This window comes from Cyprinodon variegatus, unplaced genomic scaffold (assembly GCF_000732505.1).
Source record: "Cyprinodon variegatus isolate N-32 unplaced genomic scaffold, C_variegatus-1.0 Scaffold80, whole genome shotgun sequence".
In the NCBI taxonomy this organism is placed as follows: domain Eukaryota; kingdom Metazoa; phylum Chordata; class Actinopteri; order Cyprinodontiformes; family Cyprinodontidae; genus Cyprinodon; species Cyprinodon variegatus.
The window spans coordinates 1,501,876-1,519,051 of NW_015150533.1; the positions used below are offsets into that span (position 1 = coordinate 1,501,876).

Below are 17,176 nucleotides of genomic sequence, written 5' to 3' on the forward strand. Positions count from 1 at the left end.
ATTTTGCTGTCAGATTGTGTTTGTGTGCTTTTCTGACTTCTTTCACTCTTAACATTTCTGTCTCTAGAATACAGCCTACATGCCAACTTCAATGAGGATTGGAGTTGGCAGAGAACAGACATTTGATCAGCCTTTTATAGTTGTGTATACAGACAGGGTTATTTTTGCATCTGTATTTTGACACCCTCGGTGCACTGGCAATGGTGCAAAATACTTTTATGTACAGAGATATTAGTTGGTGTTCTTACACAAACTCAAAAGAGAGGTAAGTTTACAATAACTTAAAATAAAAAAGGTTCAATTTCATTCCTTATTTGTTTAGCAAGTACAAAAATCTTACCTTGTTGTAGATTACAGATTCAAATAAAAGTGGTATTATCAACTTTGTACTCTATTGCAGCACTATTTGCATCCCACAAAAATATGAAGCAATAAGATTCAGTTTTGAAGGGTTGAGTCTATAGTATGTACTCCTTTCCACATTGTTTTCTATAGTTCTGGGTTTATGGAGAGTCATTTCAAAACAATCAATTTATGTTTTCTCATATTTGGGTACTGCTGGCTGTCTGTTCTGAATCACCACATAGTAGGAACCCTGACCTGCGACTAAGAAAACAATAAAAAAATTGCCATGGATAGTGTGATCAAAAAGGGACAAACCCGGACACCTGAGTTGAGGTTGGATGTATGGGTGGATTCAATTGTTTCCTTGGCTTCTTTTCTATCTGCTCCACTTTCATATAGACCAGAGGTCACATTTCCTCTTACTGGGAGGTCATTTGAATTCCCATTAACCTATATTTTTTACAATTGACAACTGCAGTCACACAAAAAATGTTAACAGAAAGATGCCTTGTGTATGGCAACAGTGGCATCGGATGTAGGGGTTTGCCCTGAAAGGGTTGACAGTTCAAGCCCTTGGGAAAGACACGCATGTCTAATGATGGTGGTCAGAGGACCAGGTGGCGCCAGTGTACGTCAGCCTCACTTCTGTCGGTGAGCCCCAGGGCAGCTGTGGCTACAATGTTGTCTGTGTGAACCGGTGAATGACTGAAAGCAGTGTAAAGCACTTTGATCAAGTCTCCTGACTTGAAAAAGCGCTATATATGTACAGGCCATTTACCATTCAACAATCTAAAACTTTCTTTCTGAGATCCAGATCTGCTGAAAAGCTTGAAAGCATCTCTGAAACTTGAAACACGACTACATCAACAAATCTCTACATGCTATGTTAAAGATAGCTTTCTGAATCAAATCTTGTACTTTAATAATTTGGTCAATTAACGCTAAAAGCATAGAGGGATAAATTAGAGCATTGCTTTTAATGGACTGAGTTTTTAGAGAAAAATTAAGCACCATTTTAAATGTGCTGTGAGGGTACCATCAGACTTACTATGAATATGTACTTGCATCAGGTCTCAGGATACTGTGAGCTATGCATATTTATTTAGACTTCCAGCCATGATAAACATACCTGGGTGGGCCTGCAGACTGAGCTGAAGGTCTCTGAGGGCCTCCCTCAGCTGGCTCATCTGAGCAAAGCTGATGCCCCTACCAGCCAATGAAAGCCCCTTTAGTCTTTGGAGGACAAGTAAATCTCCAGCCTGCTCAGCATCAATATCTGTACTGGGAATTTGTGGTGAGATGCCTGTAATGAAGAATAGAGCGATTCAGATTAAAGCTGAAGAGCCAATATGAGCAGTTAGATATTTAAATATTACAATGTCTTTAAAAAAAAATAGCCTACTTCTCCTTTTATAGTGCACCTTCACAACCAGGTTAATACACCTGCAGGGCAGAATACCATGTTGTACGTTTATTTCTAATCTTGTACATAAATGATCTGCATAAAACCAGTCCAGAAACACAGACCTAGTGTAGTTGGTAACTGCTTGCTTCCATTCCATCAGCTGACAGTAGCAGTGACCCTGGAGGAGGTAGGATGCTGCAGCCCAGAGCAGCCTCTCCAATCCGCTCTCAGTCTCGTCTTTCCCCTCCCTGCTCCAAGACACACTTCCTTCCTCTGGATCATCCACAATAACTTTCTCAGGGAGCAGATCCACAATTGTCCTGCTGACCTCATCACAAAGCGTCAGACAGTCTGCAGGTCGTCTGGCCATGAGTAATGCAGCCCCAGCCTCAAGGTAGAGCCTGGGTAACTTGGGGAGGATAGAGACTGCAGCAGGCGGCTAAGCAATAAAGAACAAACACGTCATACAAAGCATTTCAGTTTCCTTAGAAACTGTCCATCAATGTGTTTTTCCTTACTCCATGTTGATCTTCTGAATGAAGAGCAGCGAGCAAGTCCAAATAATACTCCACACCTTCCGACACTCTAAAGGAGCAAAACCCTGAGTTAATAACAACAAACCTTGCAATCATCCGGCGATAGCAATAATAAGGCTAAGTCCTGCAGTAACCATAATAGATGCATGCTGTTTTATTTCTTCTCATCAGTGGTCAAAAGTCATGCAGTGGCATGACCTGGATAATTTGTGGTTAATGTTTATGTTTTATTCAGACATGAACTTGGGACATATTGGTCAAAATGACTGCACTCCAATTTAGAATATCTGTATCAAAATAGAAAACTGGCGAAAGGACGTCATGCCGGTTTCCTCACCTGCCATGGATAACACATTTAAGAGCCAAACAGTGAAGGACACTGAGGGCAGACGGGACTGAGAGCAGGCTGCTCAGTGACTTGCTGCAGAGAAACAAGGACGGTGAGAGGAGCTGGCTCCCAGCCATTGCTTGTTCTGTTGTCGAGGGTAACAACAAAGTCTATAGGACAGAAGAAAAGTAGTTTTTCAACCACGGAACCAAACTAATATGCTCAAGTGATAAAAAGTTGTTTTTGTTTTTGCTAATCGAGTATTTTTGTTCATTGTAAAACAGTTTTTTGGAAAACTCTACATATGCCTCCAATTTCACATTTTGTAACTCAATAGTGGCACCCTGGAGTTTATGTGATTGACCAACACCAAGTAGAGCCTGCTTGTTAAGTGGAAAGAATCAAGCACGATAAAAATCAATCATCTAAACTTTAAAATAGAAAAAAGAATGATGAGGAATACTGTTGAGTCCCCTTTACAATAAAATCCTAAATAAAAACCTACTAGAGTTCACATTTGTGTAATTTCATTTACGGTATAAAGAGCTGTTCTGTAACCCAAAGTGTTTTTTGTTTTGTTTTTTTATGTTTTTCTGTCTGAGCTACACTGCATGGGGCAGAAACTTTTCACTTCACATCATACGGATTATACAGATCCCACATTGGCACATTGCAGGGGCAGCATCATGCTGTGGAGATGTGTTCTCAAGGATAAAACAGGGTAGGTGGTTGGAGATGATGGGAAGATGGATAAAATACAAAACAATACAATACAGAAAAAGCCTGTTAGAGGCTGTGATGCATTAGAGACTGGGGTGGAGGGTCAGTTTCAAGAGGAAAAGAAGCCTCAGCATACAATAAGATGTGGTTCAGATTAAAACATTTGGAGGTGTTGTTATAATCTAGTCAAAAATCCAGACCTAACTTTTAGTTCCTAAATTTATTAAGCTAGAGAAGATACACTGAAATAGATTTGCAGCAATAATGAGAGGTAAAAGTGGTTCCATTAATTGTTTTAGTTCTAAATGGAGTTTCCTTCCACTTAATAATTGAGCCCTGCTTTGTTTTGCTCTATTATATATTTTGGTCGTATAAAACAGAAATGTGGAAAAGTTTTAGGAGTATGGATACGTCTGGGACCACAGATACTTTTGTGAATGTGTTATTGAGAGCTATGCAGGTTACTGACCGAGTGCAGAATACGAAGAGCCTGGATCTCAGCCTGTGAGTTTCCCAGCTGCCTGTAGATGAGTATGCTCTGGTAGAGAGCACATACACAACAGGGATCTGTCTCCAGAGCCTTTCTGAAACACTGCAGTGCCATCTGAGGGCGGCTCTAGGGACAAATTCAAATACAAACATGATCACAGCATTCAAACCACAATCCATTCTGCTTTTTTATGCTTTATGAGTGGTTTCTGTGTACCATATGGGCGAGGCAGGAACCTGAGAGGAGGTGTGTGTATGCTATGAGAGCTCTGGGAGCAGGCAAGGCAGAGGCAGCCTGCAGAGATGAAAGGGTACTCCAACCTTCATCCAGCCTTTCTGCACCTTCATAAAACAATCAGATAAGAGCAAAACACATTCATTTTTAATCATTAGAAGTCACTTAATAGGACAGGAGAATAACACTGAATGCCTTTAAGAGCTAATAGAGTTGGATTATCAACAAAAATGTGAGCTGTCAAGATAATGGAGGATGGATTATTTAAAGAAATGAAGGGAGAGCTAATGGACAAATGATTACAGAAAGGATGGGAAAATGAATAAAAGGCTATTTTCATCATCTAATTATCAAGACCACCAGCTCGTGGTTTTATAGTAACTGTTTAATTATTTAATCAGTTTCACATATTAATGTCAAATTCTAGAAAGAAAGTCGATATATTCATAAAATAGAATAAATTAAAATAGAATATTTCATTATTGTCCCACACTGTGGATATCCAATGAGCAAGTCAGAGAAAAAAAGTTGAAAGAAGAACAAATATAGTAACTGAGAGGAACATTTGACCCTAGCAGGACACCATTTAGGACTGTAGCTGCGTCTCCCATAAAAAAGAAAATAAATTTGCTGACCAAAAATATAATCTTTCACATTCACACTGTAAATAAAATGATATAAACAAACCATATTTAAAATATAGTTTCATGAGATTGTTGAGTAGTGGAGGGGGCTTTTCCGCAAGGCGCGCATCAAGGCTTACTTCATTTGGGGGAGGAGCCAAAATTGATGACATCCGAAGCCTCGTTACACCGTCGTACTAAGTAACCACGTCAGGAAGTGGTGCAGCGGAGAGTTGCTATCAGTTGGAGAGTTTGGATATATTCTAAGAATAGATTGGTTGTTTTTCCAACCAATCTAGTTGATTACAACTATTTTAGTTAGATTAAACAATGTAAAGATCAAAATCTGAGCAAACCACTGGTTACATTATAACATTAGGGTTAAGAAGTATTTTCCAGAGTGCAGTTACTATTGCTAGTCGCGTCAGCTGTAAGACATTGACTTCCAATCCTGAGGTTGAAGTTTTGAGACCCACTTTTGATTGTTGAAAGTTGCTATGAAACTTATTTATTTTGGCTAATGTGACTAATTTGTATTGGTTTGCCCTTGTATAAATATAGATTGGGTAAAAACACTGCCAAATTAGATGGTTGGTTTAGCCGAAAGATTGGTTGGACACATAACTTCCAACCAAATTAATTGAACATCAATTGAACACCTTTCATTTTGCTCATCATTGCCCAATTTGCAGAAGCACTTTCATTCTCTACTTGAGCTTATTTTACTAAAATGGCAGAAAAACAGTGCACATTAAATGATTGTTCTCTAACACATTTTGCACACAAAAAAACTTACAAAAGATTTTATTATACACACCAATCGTTAACAATTTCAATAGAACTTAAATGGGGAAAACAAGGAAAACAAATGCAAAAAAAAATCCAGATTATATTACTAACTGTTGTTCTGCACACTACCAGTAGGTGGTGACATGTTCACATGAAGCTTCATGAACTGTGGGGATCCTTGAAGCAACTTGGCCAAAAGGTTTAATGCCTCATGAGGCTTCATCTAACAATCCCTACAAAGCAGGGAGAAGTTTTCAATGCAAAAAATATAAATAAATATTTATAAAAACATATATTTCATTTTTTTTTTTATTCAAAACATGGAAGAGTCGGGAAATAAAAGATTTTTCAGATTTAATTTCAAATCTTATCCGGATTTGGAAATACCTAAGGAAAATGTAGGTATTCTTTTCCACATTGTCAAGGCTTTTCTGTAACTCTTATCTTTATTGTACTAGTTAGAAAAACAGCAAAGCATAAATTAAAAAAAAAAAAAAATTGCTTTATTAATCCATATCCACTGCAGGGTTTAGATGTGCAGCAGATGTTATAGGTAGAGAGAGAGGAAGAACTGAATAATCCTCTCCACACATATCTGCATCAGACAAACAGTTTTGACAAAAGAGTATTAAAATTCCCATGTCACAATGTGATGGAGCATCTGCAACAAAACTAGTGAACCTACTGCACAACCCAGGGTCTTTCTGCATGGAGTTTCCATGTTCTCCCTGAGCATGCGTGGGTTCTCTCCGGGTACTCCAGCTTCCTCCGACAGTCCAAAAACATGACTGTTAGGTTAATTGGCTTTTCTAAATTCTCTTTAGGTGTAAGTGTGTGTTGCCCTGTGATGGACTGGCGACCTGCCCAGGGTGTACCCCGCCTCTCGCCCATTGACAGCTGGAGATAGGCACCAGCACCCCCCTCGACCCCAACTGGGATAAGCGTAACAGAAAATGGATGTATATTCTGTTTGCTTTGCGACAAAACATTAACGTACAAGAGTAGTATTTACTTTAAGTTTAATCTGTAATCAGTTTTTCTTTTAGGAGATATAAATGTTGCTGACCTTGGCTAATTGCAGAGCAGATCTTCAAAAGCTCAGAAAGCCTTCTTGGCTCCACAACCAGTCTTGGAAAATTGGGGATCTTTTCATCCCAAACTCCTTGTCTTTGTTCGTCAAACAGAGAAATCTTTGCCTGTGTCAAGGAAAAAAGTGAACAGTAGTTTCTCCAATTGACCACACAACCAAAGGAAAACAAAGATCAGTTTGGCAGAAACATCAATAGAGCCAGGAAGAGGAGGGAACACATGAGAGCTTGGACTTTTCTAGGGACTATTAACTGACAGATATCCCACTGCAGCTTCTATGTTCACAAAAGAAATACAAAAACTCAGAAATGGGAGGAAGAATTACAGAAAACCCACTCAGACACTTAGATAAAGGAAGACAAACCCAATCCAAGGCTGAAGTGATCTAATGTATTATCCTGATAAAAAAAACAACAACTTTTAAACCTCACTAAATGGGATCATTGTCAGCATTTGTTTTCGCGTACAAACAACAAAAAACATTTTACTTCTGCCACCATTAAACATTTAGTTAACCGCAATTCGTAAAAATTCATTATGAATTCATATAGTTGATAAATGAATCCATAATATGTACTAGATTCAAATGTTAACATTTCCTATATTATATTATATATTCAAAAGACAAATAGTCACTTGTAAGAAGTTATCTCTGCTTTGTTTAAGCCAGTTTATTGGAAAAATGACAAAATATCTTAATTTCGCTAATTTCCATAATGCTGTAGGTGCAAAGGCTTTTCTTAAAATTTTATCAAATTGTATGCAATACTTAGCAATGCTTAATGAAAAATAAAGAAGACAAAAAAGGTGCATTTATCCAGATTGTTCAGAGAAGAAATATGCTGATGAAGACTTGTTTTAAGTTTAATTAATTTATTAATGCTAGAAGGCTTCATATATGGGTACTTCTGAAAATGTAGAATAACATGAAAATCTTCAATATATTTAGTCACTAAAGGCAAGGAGCAGATCAGTTTGTGGTTCTGCTGAGGTTTGATTAAAGTCCATGTTGTTTTGATGGCGGTCTTACAGTAGGTCATCTTAACTCTTGGGTCTGGTGTCCCTCGTCTTCCTTTTGAAAATAATTCAGGTCAGGTTTGTTTGCAGCCCCATCAGCCCTGTGGACACCGAACCAGCTTTTGGCACCTTCAGCAGTGTGAGAAGGTGCCATGGTCTGTTGGAAAATTAAATCTGCTTTATCAGCGCATTTGGCAGCAGAGGGAAGGCTGAAGTGCTGTCAAACTTCCTGATAGATGGCTGCATTAACTGTGGACCATAGTGAACAGAGAGGACCAACACCAGCGCCTGATATGGCACCCCAAATCATCACACTGGACTTCATGCTATCAGGATTCACAGATGACTCAGCAAAACTTTAACTGAAATGCAAGCTTTACTTTCATCTAGGAACTGGACTTTGAATCACTAAGCAAGAGCCCAGAGGCTTTATTCTGGACTTAATAATGCTTAATTTGCTTATGTATGAAAGTATATGTAAGTAAAAAATAAATAGATAAATAAAAGAAATCCAATTTTCAGGGCCACTAACACTCGGCTAATTTTCATTTCCCTTTATAAATCAGGGCAGCACTTCAATTTTGGTTTTTAATGTTCCATCTTACACGATCGCTCCTCTATATGCCCATATTATATCCAATGTATTCCAAGTGTTCTGAGTGGGTAGCATCCAGAATTTACTCGAAACGAAGTCATTGAGAATGTTTTTAGAGCATAAACAGTAGTGTATAGGATTTCCTGAAAGCGCGCGCCTGCGAGTTCACGACGCTACGGAAGCCAGCAGACCAAACCAGATGAAAGTGCGCATTCAGCTCGCCAAAGAACTCATGCTCTTCCTCAACACTGAAGTCCTCAGACATTTTTCTTTCGTTGTTTCTTTCTTTGCACAGGTAAACAGCACATTTCTTCTTCTACGCTTGCATTATCGGCAGAGCAGACGCTGAATGCGCATTTTCATCTGGTTTGGTCTGCCGGCTTCCGTAGCGTCGTGAACGCGCAGGCGCGCGCTTTCAGGAAATCCTATACACTACTGTTTATGCTCTAAAAACATTCTAAATGACTTCGTTTCGAGTAAATTCTGGATGCTACCCACTCAGGACACTTGGAATACATTGGACGAGCAGTATGGAGGAATATTGACACGTTTTTTGTGGACTTTTATGGACCTTTCTGTCTCGGGCACCATAGACCTCCATTATTTGAATGTCAGCAGACAGCAAGAAGCCTCCCAGATCTCCAGATGCATTTGAGATATCAAAAAAGTACTCCAGAGTGTTGTTCAGCATGGGGGTGAGTAGAAAATGAAGGCTAATCATGTTTTGGACGTACTATTCCTTTAAAACACATACCTGAAATTCTTTAATTGCAGTCCAGCATCTTTTAGCCAGCCATGTTCCCCACTGCAAACAGAACAGGCCTAATACGGAGCGATGCAAAGCTGTGCTGGCCACTGATATAAGAGCTGCCTTCCAAAGCACAGAAGGGTCAGGGGTACCTGGATTCTCTCCGGCTATCTCAAGCACTACCAGGAACAAAGGTAATAAAAAAAGATTTAAAAAAATAATAATAACCTTATATAAGTATGATTGTTATCATGTTATCCGTTGTAGCATGTACAGTAAATGGTCCCAAGCTTTCCGGCTGAAACCCACCTCTCTGTATGGTCTGTGTGAGGAGCATCTGTGCATCCTCAAACTGAGACTGAGCAGTAAAGCACACACAGGTGTTGTAGGCTACTGAAAGCTCCAGCTGTGCGTGATCCAGATGAGGAGGGATGCCTGAGAGAACGAAAGATATAAGCTATAGGTATGAACTTCTTATAGAACAATAAGTGAGTTGAAGTAAAAATACTTCAGGTATCTTAGATGCACAAAGGAGTGCCTCCTTCCTTTCAGCACTGTTTGAGACTATAATCCTTGCTCCTCCCATCAGACCCTATTAGTGTTTAAAAGTTTGGTTGCACAGGTTCTTGCTCTGATCAAGAATGTATTTGCATTGTTCTATTTCCCTTAGAAATGTTAGGGTGCACTCCAGATATTACTGATCATTTGTAGTTTTTAAATCAGCTAAAAACTGCATACTTTTTAAATATCATTTGTTAAGTGGCTGATTTTCTAATCTAGATTTTTTTCCATCTATTTAGATGAACATGCCTTTTCTTCATACCAGCACCTTATTCCTCTCTTAAATGTGCATTTCTTTCAACAATACAGCTCAACTTTATTTTTTTATGTTATTTATTCTTGCTGCATGTAAGTTGTGATGTCATCTATCTGTCTTTGGAACTTTCACACCTGAATTTCTGCTTTCTTGCACCAAAAAGGTATCTATTTGTATATGTTTTCCAAAATAACAATAAAATATAATAATATAATAATAGTAGTTCTAACGTCTGAATCCAGTTAGTAAGTCATTAGCCAAAATACTGGTAGATAAAACACCAGAATCAAAGTATGATCTGGCAAATCAGAGTTTAACATTAATGGTATTTAATTAACCTCTAACCCTTAGAAAGGTAAAGCTGTGTGCTAAAATGGAATGATAATGGATAGAGGCAAACGGTGGATCACCTTGAATTTTCTTTAGAAGTTTGTGAAAATCAGAGGAATATCGTCTCTGTCTGAACAGGTTGTGATCTCGATTCTGAGCATCCTGTCCATCCTGCTGGAGAAATAAATGGTTTTAAACAAAACATAAGTATGTAACTAAGATGTCTACCTGGAGACAATATATACATATATATGATGCCAAAGTATAGTATTAGTTCACCCCAGCTTAGATGGAGCAAGGCTCACTTTAGTTCAATTTTTTTTTTACTTTGTATACAACAGTAATGTTAAAAACTCAAGTAGTGACTACACAATGTCAAGTTTAGAATAACAGCAGTAGTTGCACAATACAGAAAAACAACAACAACAACAACAAAAAGAGACAGTATATATAATAATAACAAACAATAACAAAGGGGGTAACAGTGACATGTTAAAATGAATGGTAAACAGAGAAGTCAGCTAACGTTAATTACCTTATAGCTAGAAGCCAACTCGTTATTTTCCTGAGTCCATCTATCCAATAAACAGAGTGGTTGAATCATTTTATAAGAAATTATACCACTGTTTATTCAAAAAAAAAAAAAAGAAAGAAAGAAAGAAAGGAGAGGGCGACAAAAAGATTAGTGATACTCTTCAAATGTTCCCTCTTTCTGAACGTCAACACAGCCGGAAGTTACTCTTCTTCTTCTCTACTTCTTGTTGCATCAGTTTGAGCAGCACAGAAACATTACCGCCACTTTCCGCTCTGGAGGTCGGAGCGCAGAACTACGTTATTGAGACACATGTTCTGAAAACATAATATATTTTAAAAAGCAAATAAAAACACAGGCAGAAAATGGGAATAAAGTTGTTAACACATTTTTACCTCTTCTTCAAAACATATATTAAATTTATTTTTCGGTTTTATTCTAATTCTGTCTGCCAACTCTTCTCCTACAATCAGCATAACTTTAGTTGTTTCTTTTGGGATGCAAATTTAGACTTTCCTTATTTTTTGCACTATTATTTCCACAAATATTCCCGCAAAGCTCTTGTGATAACATTTTCTAATATTATGTAACTAGTCGAATTTCTGAATTCACTAACCTTTGCATTATGTAGCCACAATCTTTTTCTCGTTTTGTTGTTTTTCCATATTGCATTTATTCATTCTTTGCTGTTTACGTCAGATTTACTATTTATGACTCATTTCAACTCCCCTTCTTGTAAACCTGCCGTTCGGACAGGCATCAACGTTGTTGGGGTTGTAAATATTTTTGGTTGAGCGTTTCTGGTGCCTCCTCTGGACAGATTGACGACAGGAGCAGTTCTGCCAACTGTCCAGTAGATGGTGCTGTTGGAAAGCCAGACACAGCTGTTCCTATAGATCCATCAGCCAGTCCAACTGCAACAGTCCTCCAACTGTTAAGGGCCGTTTTCTTACGACCCTGACGCTTTCAAAACGAAATCCAAACAATTGATAAGTTTTATTACGTTTAGTTTTGTTCAGGATGATGGTTTCCCAACAAATTCAACGTCAGTGTCATGCAGATATCTACACCTGTCAAGGATTAAACAGCTGAGTCATGCTTGAGCCTGCAAGGACAGCCATTTTTCTAGATGTCACTGTGCAAGGTCACCTCCAGTTATCACCCTGATGCATTCTTCTTGGCTTGCTCTATGTGTTTGTTGTCACCCCTGCACCACTGTATCAGTCTGGTCTAGATTAATTTGTTGCTTATTTTTCAAGACTGGCCATCGCCCACCCCTAAACAGTCTAAATATGTTCCTGACGAACAGGATCCTCCTCCCAACTTATATAGCAGTATGCATTTCACAATTCTCCCTAACATTGAATCTTTCCCTGCTCTTTTGGTTGGTACCAAAGCCCTGAGACAAAAAAAAAAAAAAAAATAGAATAGCATCAGAATCAGCTTTGCATTTCAGGTTTGTGCACATAAGCAATAGATTTAATTTTGGATCTACATTGCTCTCAGTATCAACATCATTAGAATATACAAAACAGGGAAATAGAACAATGTTTTTTTGTAATTCTTCAAAACATGTTTCTACAAAAGAAGAAACCTGGATTGGTGGAAAGGATGTACTGATCTGAGTACTCTGATTTTTAGGCATTTCTCTGATTGACAGCCTGTTGGAAGAAAGTGCCTCAGTGGCAGCTATTTTTGGAAATAGTGCTCAGTAGCACATTTAAGATAAAAGTCTAGATACTTTGTCTTGTGAAGGTTTTCATGTTATTCAAATTCTTCCACAATGCAGTCCCACTATAGTACAGACAGAAATTTAATTTTGCGTTTTTTGTGACTTTAGACTTAGACAAACTTTATTGTAATGTTGTACACGTAGGGTGTATACAAAATAAAATTTCATTCAGTTCAGCTCTCAAGACATTTCCATTTCTTTAGGTGCAGCGGTGATCAAATGTAAACATAAGACTGAGATATGATTTACAGTTTTTCCAACATTTAGCTGCTTTTTTTTTTTTTTTTTTTTTTTTTTTCAACATTCAGTTGTCTGATGGCGGTGGGAAGAAGCTGTTTTGGATTCTGTTGAACTTGCATCAGATCTCTTCCCAGTGGGCAGCAGGGAGGCCCGTCCATGATGGGGGTGAGGGGTCATTTATAATGTGAAGGGCTCGGGATGAAATGTCTTTTATGGAGGGAAGAGGAGCCCCGATGATCTTCTCTGCTGTTCTCACTACTCTCCTCACTCATTTCCAATCTGCGGCGCTGCAGCCTCGACACCATACAGTGAGACAGCTGGTCAGAACACTCTCTATGGTGCTTCTGTAGAAGGTGGTGAGGATTGTGGGGGTAGGTGGGATCTCCTCATCCTCTGCAGGAAGTACATATGCTTTTTGTGCCCTCTTGACCAGTGAGGTGGTGTTTACAGTCCAGGTGATTTTGTCTGTCATGTGCACCCCCAGGAATTCTTTTTTTTATCTAGTAATTTTATGGATAAACTAAAGAAATAGTGTGTAATAAAGAAGTAAAAACATATCTAGGGATGGTTTAGAATATTTGCTGCAAAAAAAAAAACAAAAAAACTGCAATAAACAGGGTGATAGTGCACAGAGCTACCTTTACCTGCAATCACTTTAATTTATTTTTTTTCCAATTCTTCGGTTTAAATTAGCTCAAGCTCACTCAGATTAGATGGAAAGTCTCAGATGGATACAATTTTCAATTGAAACCATTTTAATTAAGATCTGGACATTGTTTGGTTGATGTCTGAACATAAAACTGATTTAAACTGGAAAGGGAGCCTTCACAATAGACTTTCTGATAGAGATTGACAAGGCCAGAGGCATGAAAACTTAACACTGGACAAGGGAATACTGGCAACCAACAGAGAAATTGAATACAAATCAAAATAGGAGTAAAAAATAAGAAAACAAATAAACAAATGAGGACATGTAGGTGCATCGAATCAGCTAGTTAACAGAAGGTTCAGGCGAGAGGAGAAAATGAATAAATGGCACAAAAAAAAAAAAACACAGGAAGAAACTAAGAGAACCTATCAAAAAATAATGAATAGAGAAGTTAAGAACACAATGTATTAAAACACACACAAAAAATACAAGAGAAATATGACAGAATGCACATGGTAAAAAGATAAAATAAAATAAACAAAGAAAAGCATGCAGCAAACTCCAGAATATGGCAAGCCATAATAAACCAAATCAAATCCAAAAGCCAACAGTTTTCCATCCAAGATTGTATTTAGGTACAGCCATCAGCCTCTCTGACTTTCTTCCTTGTCTATACTAAAGAAGAGCATCCCCACAGCATCATGCTTCCCCCACCATACCTCAGTAGTGACTGAAATCAGCTGACTCAGGTAATTTTCTGCTTTTAGAAATGGCACGGGCCTTGCATATTTTCCCCATTTTTGTATGTTAGTAAGATCATTGTCGCAAGTATTGCAAGAAAACTGGTGGAAGCTGGGAAATGTTTTACAGATCCCACGGTGTCAAGAGAGTTAGCTCTAAAAAAAAATACAAACCCAGAGGAATGCTAAATAAAAAACAGAATAACAGTATTCTGATTTGATTACTCTTCATCTTAGATCTCAACAGATCCGTGCTTTCACATTTCTCGGGACTGTGTTGAGGTGTGCTGTGTAAACTCACTCACCCCAGTTGATCAATAGCTGCTCTTCAGAGTGAGCTCTATTCTCAGAGCAGATAGCTTGTTACATCAGCAGCTCACTTTTTGGGATAATGCTGTGTCACTGTACCAGCAGCCACACACTGACTCATACTGTAAAAAGAGCTGCATGGCCTAAAACCAGACAGAGACAGGTAGAAATTTACCAGTGAGCATTAGATGAAGAAAAAATGTATACCTTGTTTATTGCAATGTTTCATCTGCAGAAAATGCCTTGCTCTAGTAGTCACACAGCTTAGAGTTTCAGTCAAGAATCTTCAGGATTTTACCAAAACAATCGTTTATAGCAAAATATATATATATATATATACAGTTTAGTCTAGTTCAAACACAATATAAAAAGAGTAGCATGCATCAGTAAATCCAGCTGCCTAAGAAGTCTCTTCATTAGTTAAAATATTGTGTCTGCAGGTGTAATTTAATCTCAAAGTAAATCCTGATGTTCTGTGAAGGCATTGGATGCAGAGAGTATCAGTGACCAAACAGCATCACGAAGAACACAGCAGAAAGGTTAAGGAGATAGTTCTGAGAATGCTTGGAGCAGAGACACAATAGAAACGTATACCCCATTCTTTAAGCATGACAAATAGGTTTGTTTACAAGAAAATCAAAAGATTACAGAATAACCAGCATCTGCACCGTGATACCAGCACTGATAGGAGGGTCAATTAGAGCAGTGTTTCCCATCCTTTTTTGACATTTGTACCCCTTTTTGCATCTTGAGTACTCCTCTCAGTCAAAAGTGTTGATGATTGTCCAAAAGTGGAAAATAAATTAAATGAATATAAATCAAAACTAGTTTAGTTAATCTTTTGATTTGAGCATTTAATTCTTTTCTTCTCAAAGTATTTTATGCTTTCATCTAAAAAAAAAAAACCCAACATAAATATGTTGCCTGGAAGCTAGTAAAGAATCAAAATAGATAAAATCCTATTACCGGTATAAACCTGTATTTATTAAACTGGAGTTCCTCTGAGTAACCCCCTTAAAATCACATTTAAACTTGATGAATTAGGAACAAAATACTGAACAAACATTATAGTCAGACAGACTTAATTAGTTTTACTATTTTTATCAAGAAACCTGAGCTGCTTTGATGAGCTCATTGTGAAAAACAGCCGATCCCAGGCTGTTCTCTACATCCAGTCTGTTCCTCTGCTTGGTTTTAATGTGTTTCAAAGCTAAAGGTGAACTCAAACATATAAGAAAAACATACTTTTTGGTTGATAAAAGCTTGTTTAATTTTTCAACTGGATCCTTGCAAAGCAAAACAAGTCCCAGCCATATTTTATTTTACCACCTAAGAAAAAAAATATTTTCATCTACCCCTTGCAATGTGGATAGAGTGACTATTTCTATAGCACCAAAAAGGAGGACCTTATGTGGCATATCAATAAATCGCTAAGGTGTACTTTAGAATGAGAGATTTAAAGAGGATGCTTGTGTAACTTAACAGGATAAAAAAAAAAAAAGTAAAAAAGTATTGGTTCACAGTATATGTATTTATTCAATACTTTGTGATGTGCAAAAAGGGACCACTGAGATTAATCTTTTAAAGTGCAAAATGCCACAAAGCATAATATGTGTGGAGTTAAATGTAAAAAAAAAATAATAATTTAACAGGTAACATAGATAATAAAAAAGCCAAACGTTTTATTTAAACAAAAAAGAGATTGTAAAAAAAAACAACAAAAAAACACATTCAACTGATCAAAAGTTATATATTTTTAAAAAAAGCTTCACTATGGTACACTTTATTCAGCTCAGCAGCAGTTATTTTGGCATCCAAGCCCTGAGATACCTGCTTCACATTTATTACTTTTATCTTAAGCCAACCTTGCATGCAGTTTCATTGCAGCTTTCCCTCGACTGCTTATGTCCACCTCGCATCGACAAAGTGTGCAGAAGCCATGGAATGAGTGTCAACCCCTCTTTGTCATCAATTCTTTTGAGTTAGAGTTAAATGAGGTGTTGCGGTTTGGCATGATGGTAAATTTATTTCAATGTACTTTGACAGCACTCTAATTCTTTTTTACTTTTTTAACCAATGACAAGCAGATATTTATCCAGCACGGCACCACACTTAGCCAATAATCTGTTAGACCAGATAGTCAATAATTTCTTAACATTCTGATTGAATATTGTGCTACAACCCAGCGCAAATGAAAAAAGAAAATAAAATGCTCTTCAAGCCTTGTGCATCATAAAAGAGGACAAATACTCATCCAGCTGGAACATGCAATGAAAATCCGGACTGTCCAGCTTGAAGCCGGACATCTGGTCACCCTACTCATGGACCACTAAGGGTTAGTGTACCCCTAGTTGGGAATCACTGAAGTAGAGCATCAGTCAGGGAAACAGCCAAGATGGCTAACACTGGAGGAGCTTTCAAGAGCAAAAGTGAAGACAATAATATCTTTTAGGATCACTGTTACTCAAAAACTCCCTCATCTTGTATTTATGTAGAAATGGAACAGCTAAAAGCCATAAGAAGCTCAAATGTTTGCCAGCAGCCAGGAGGACACTTCATGATTGGTCATATGGGACCAAATCTTAATTTTTATCCTACATGCAGAACACTCTGTCCAAAAACAATGAAAGTCCCATTCAGCACATCAGTTCAGACAATATTAAACATGCAGATGGAAACACCATACTCTACTTCAGAACAGAAGCTAGGATAAATAGTTATGAGGTTTAACTATTTTACAAAGCATAATAAGGGATTTAAGTATAAACTGTGACGACTTGAGTCAGGTCAAACTCATGACTTAAGACTTTACTTGAACTTATCTTTAGTTGAAATGACCTGATGCTCTTAGTAAAGTCAGGAAATAGTTAGGAAGTCTATCCCCGCTAACAAGGAGCAAAAGGTTAAA

General features: G+C 37.7%; 1 protein-coding gene across 3 annotated transcripts in view; it reads right to left on the reverse strand.

Moving 5' to 3' along the window:
• fancg (Fanconi anemia complementation group G) overlaps positions 1-10,783 on the reverse strand; it is a 13,272-nt gene extending 2,489 nt beyond the window's left edge. For 2 of the 3 annotated variants that reach the window (XM_015373084.1, XM_015373082.1), the window contains exons 1-12: positions 10,602-10,783; positions 10,147-10,240; positions 9,229-9,354; positions 8,926-9,098; positions 6,537-6,666; positions 4,041-4,165; positions 3,804-3,950; positions 2,624-2,784; positions 2,269-2,335; positions 1,873-2,189; positions 1,748-1,788; positions 1,475-1,648 (exon numbers count right to left, since the gene is read on the reverse strand). In XM_015373084.1, coding sequence (XP_015228570.1) covers positions 1,475-1,648; positions 1,748-1,788; positions 1,873-2,189; positions 2,269-2,335; positions 2,624-2,784; positions 3,804-3,950; positions 4,041-4,165; positions 6,537-6,666; positions 8,926-9,098; positions 9,229-9,354; positions 10,147-10,240; positions 10,602-10,670 — 1,624 coding nt within the window. In that variant the 5' untranslated portion in view covers positions 10,671-10,783. The remainder of the gene's footprint in view (positions 1-1,474; positions 1,649-1,747; positions 1,789-1,872; positions 2,190-2,268; positions 2,336-2,623; positions 2,785-3,803; positions 3,951-4,040; positions 4,166-6,536; positions 6,667-8,925; positions 9,099-9,228; positions 9,355-10,146; positions 10,241-10,601) is intronic. The other variant, XM_015373083.1, reaches the window with a different exon arrangement.
• Between the last annotated feature and the right edge of the window lie 6,393 nt (positions 10,784-17,176).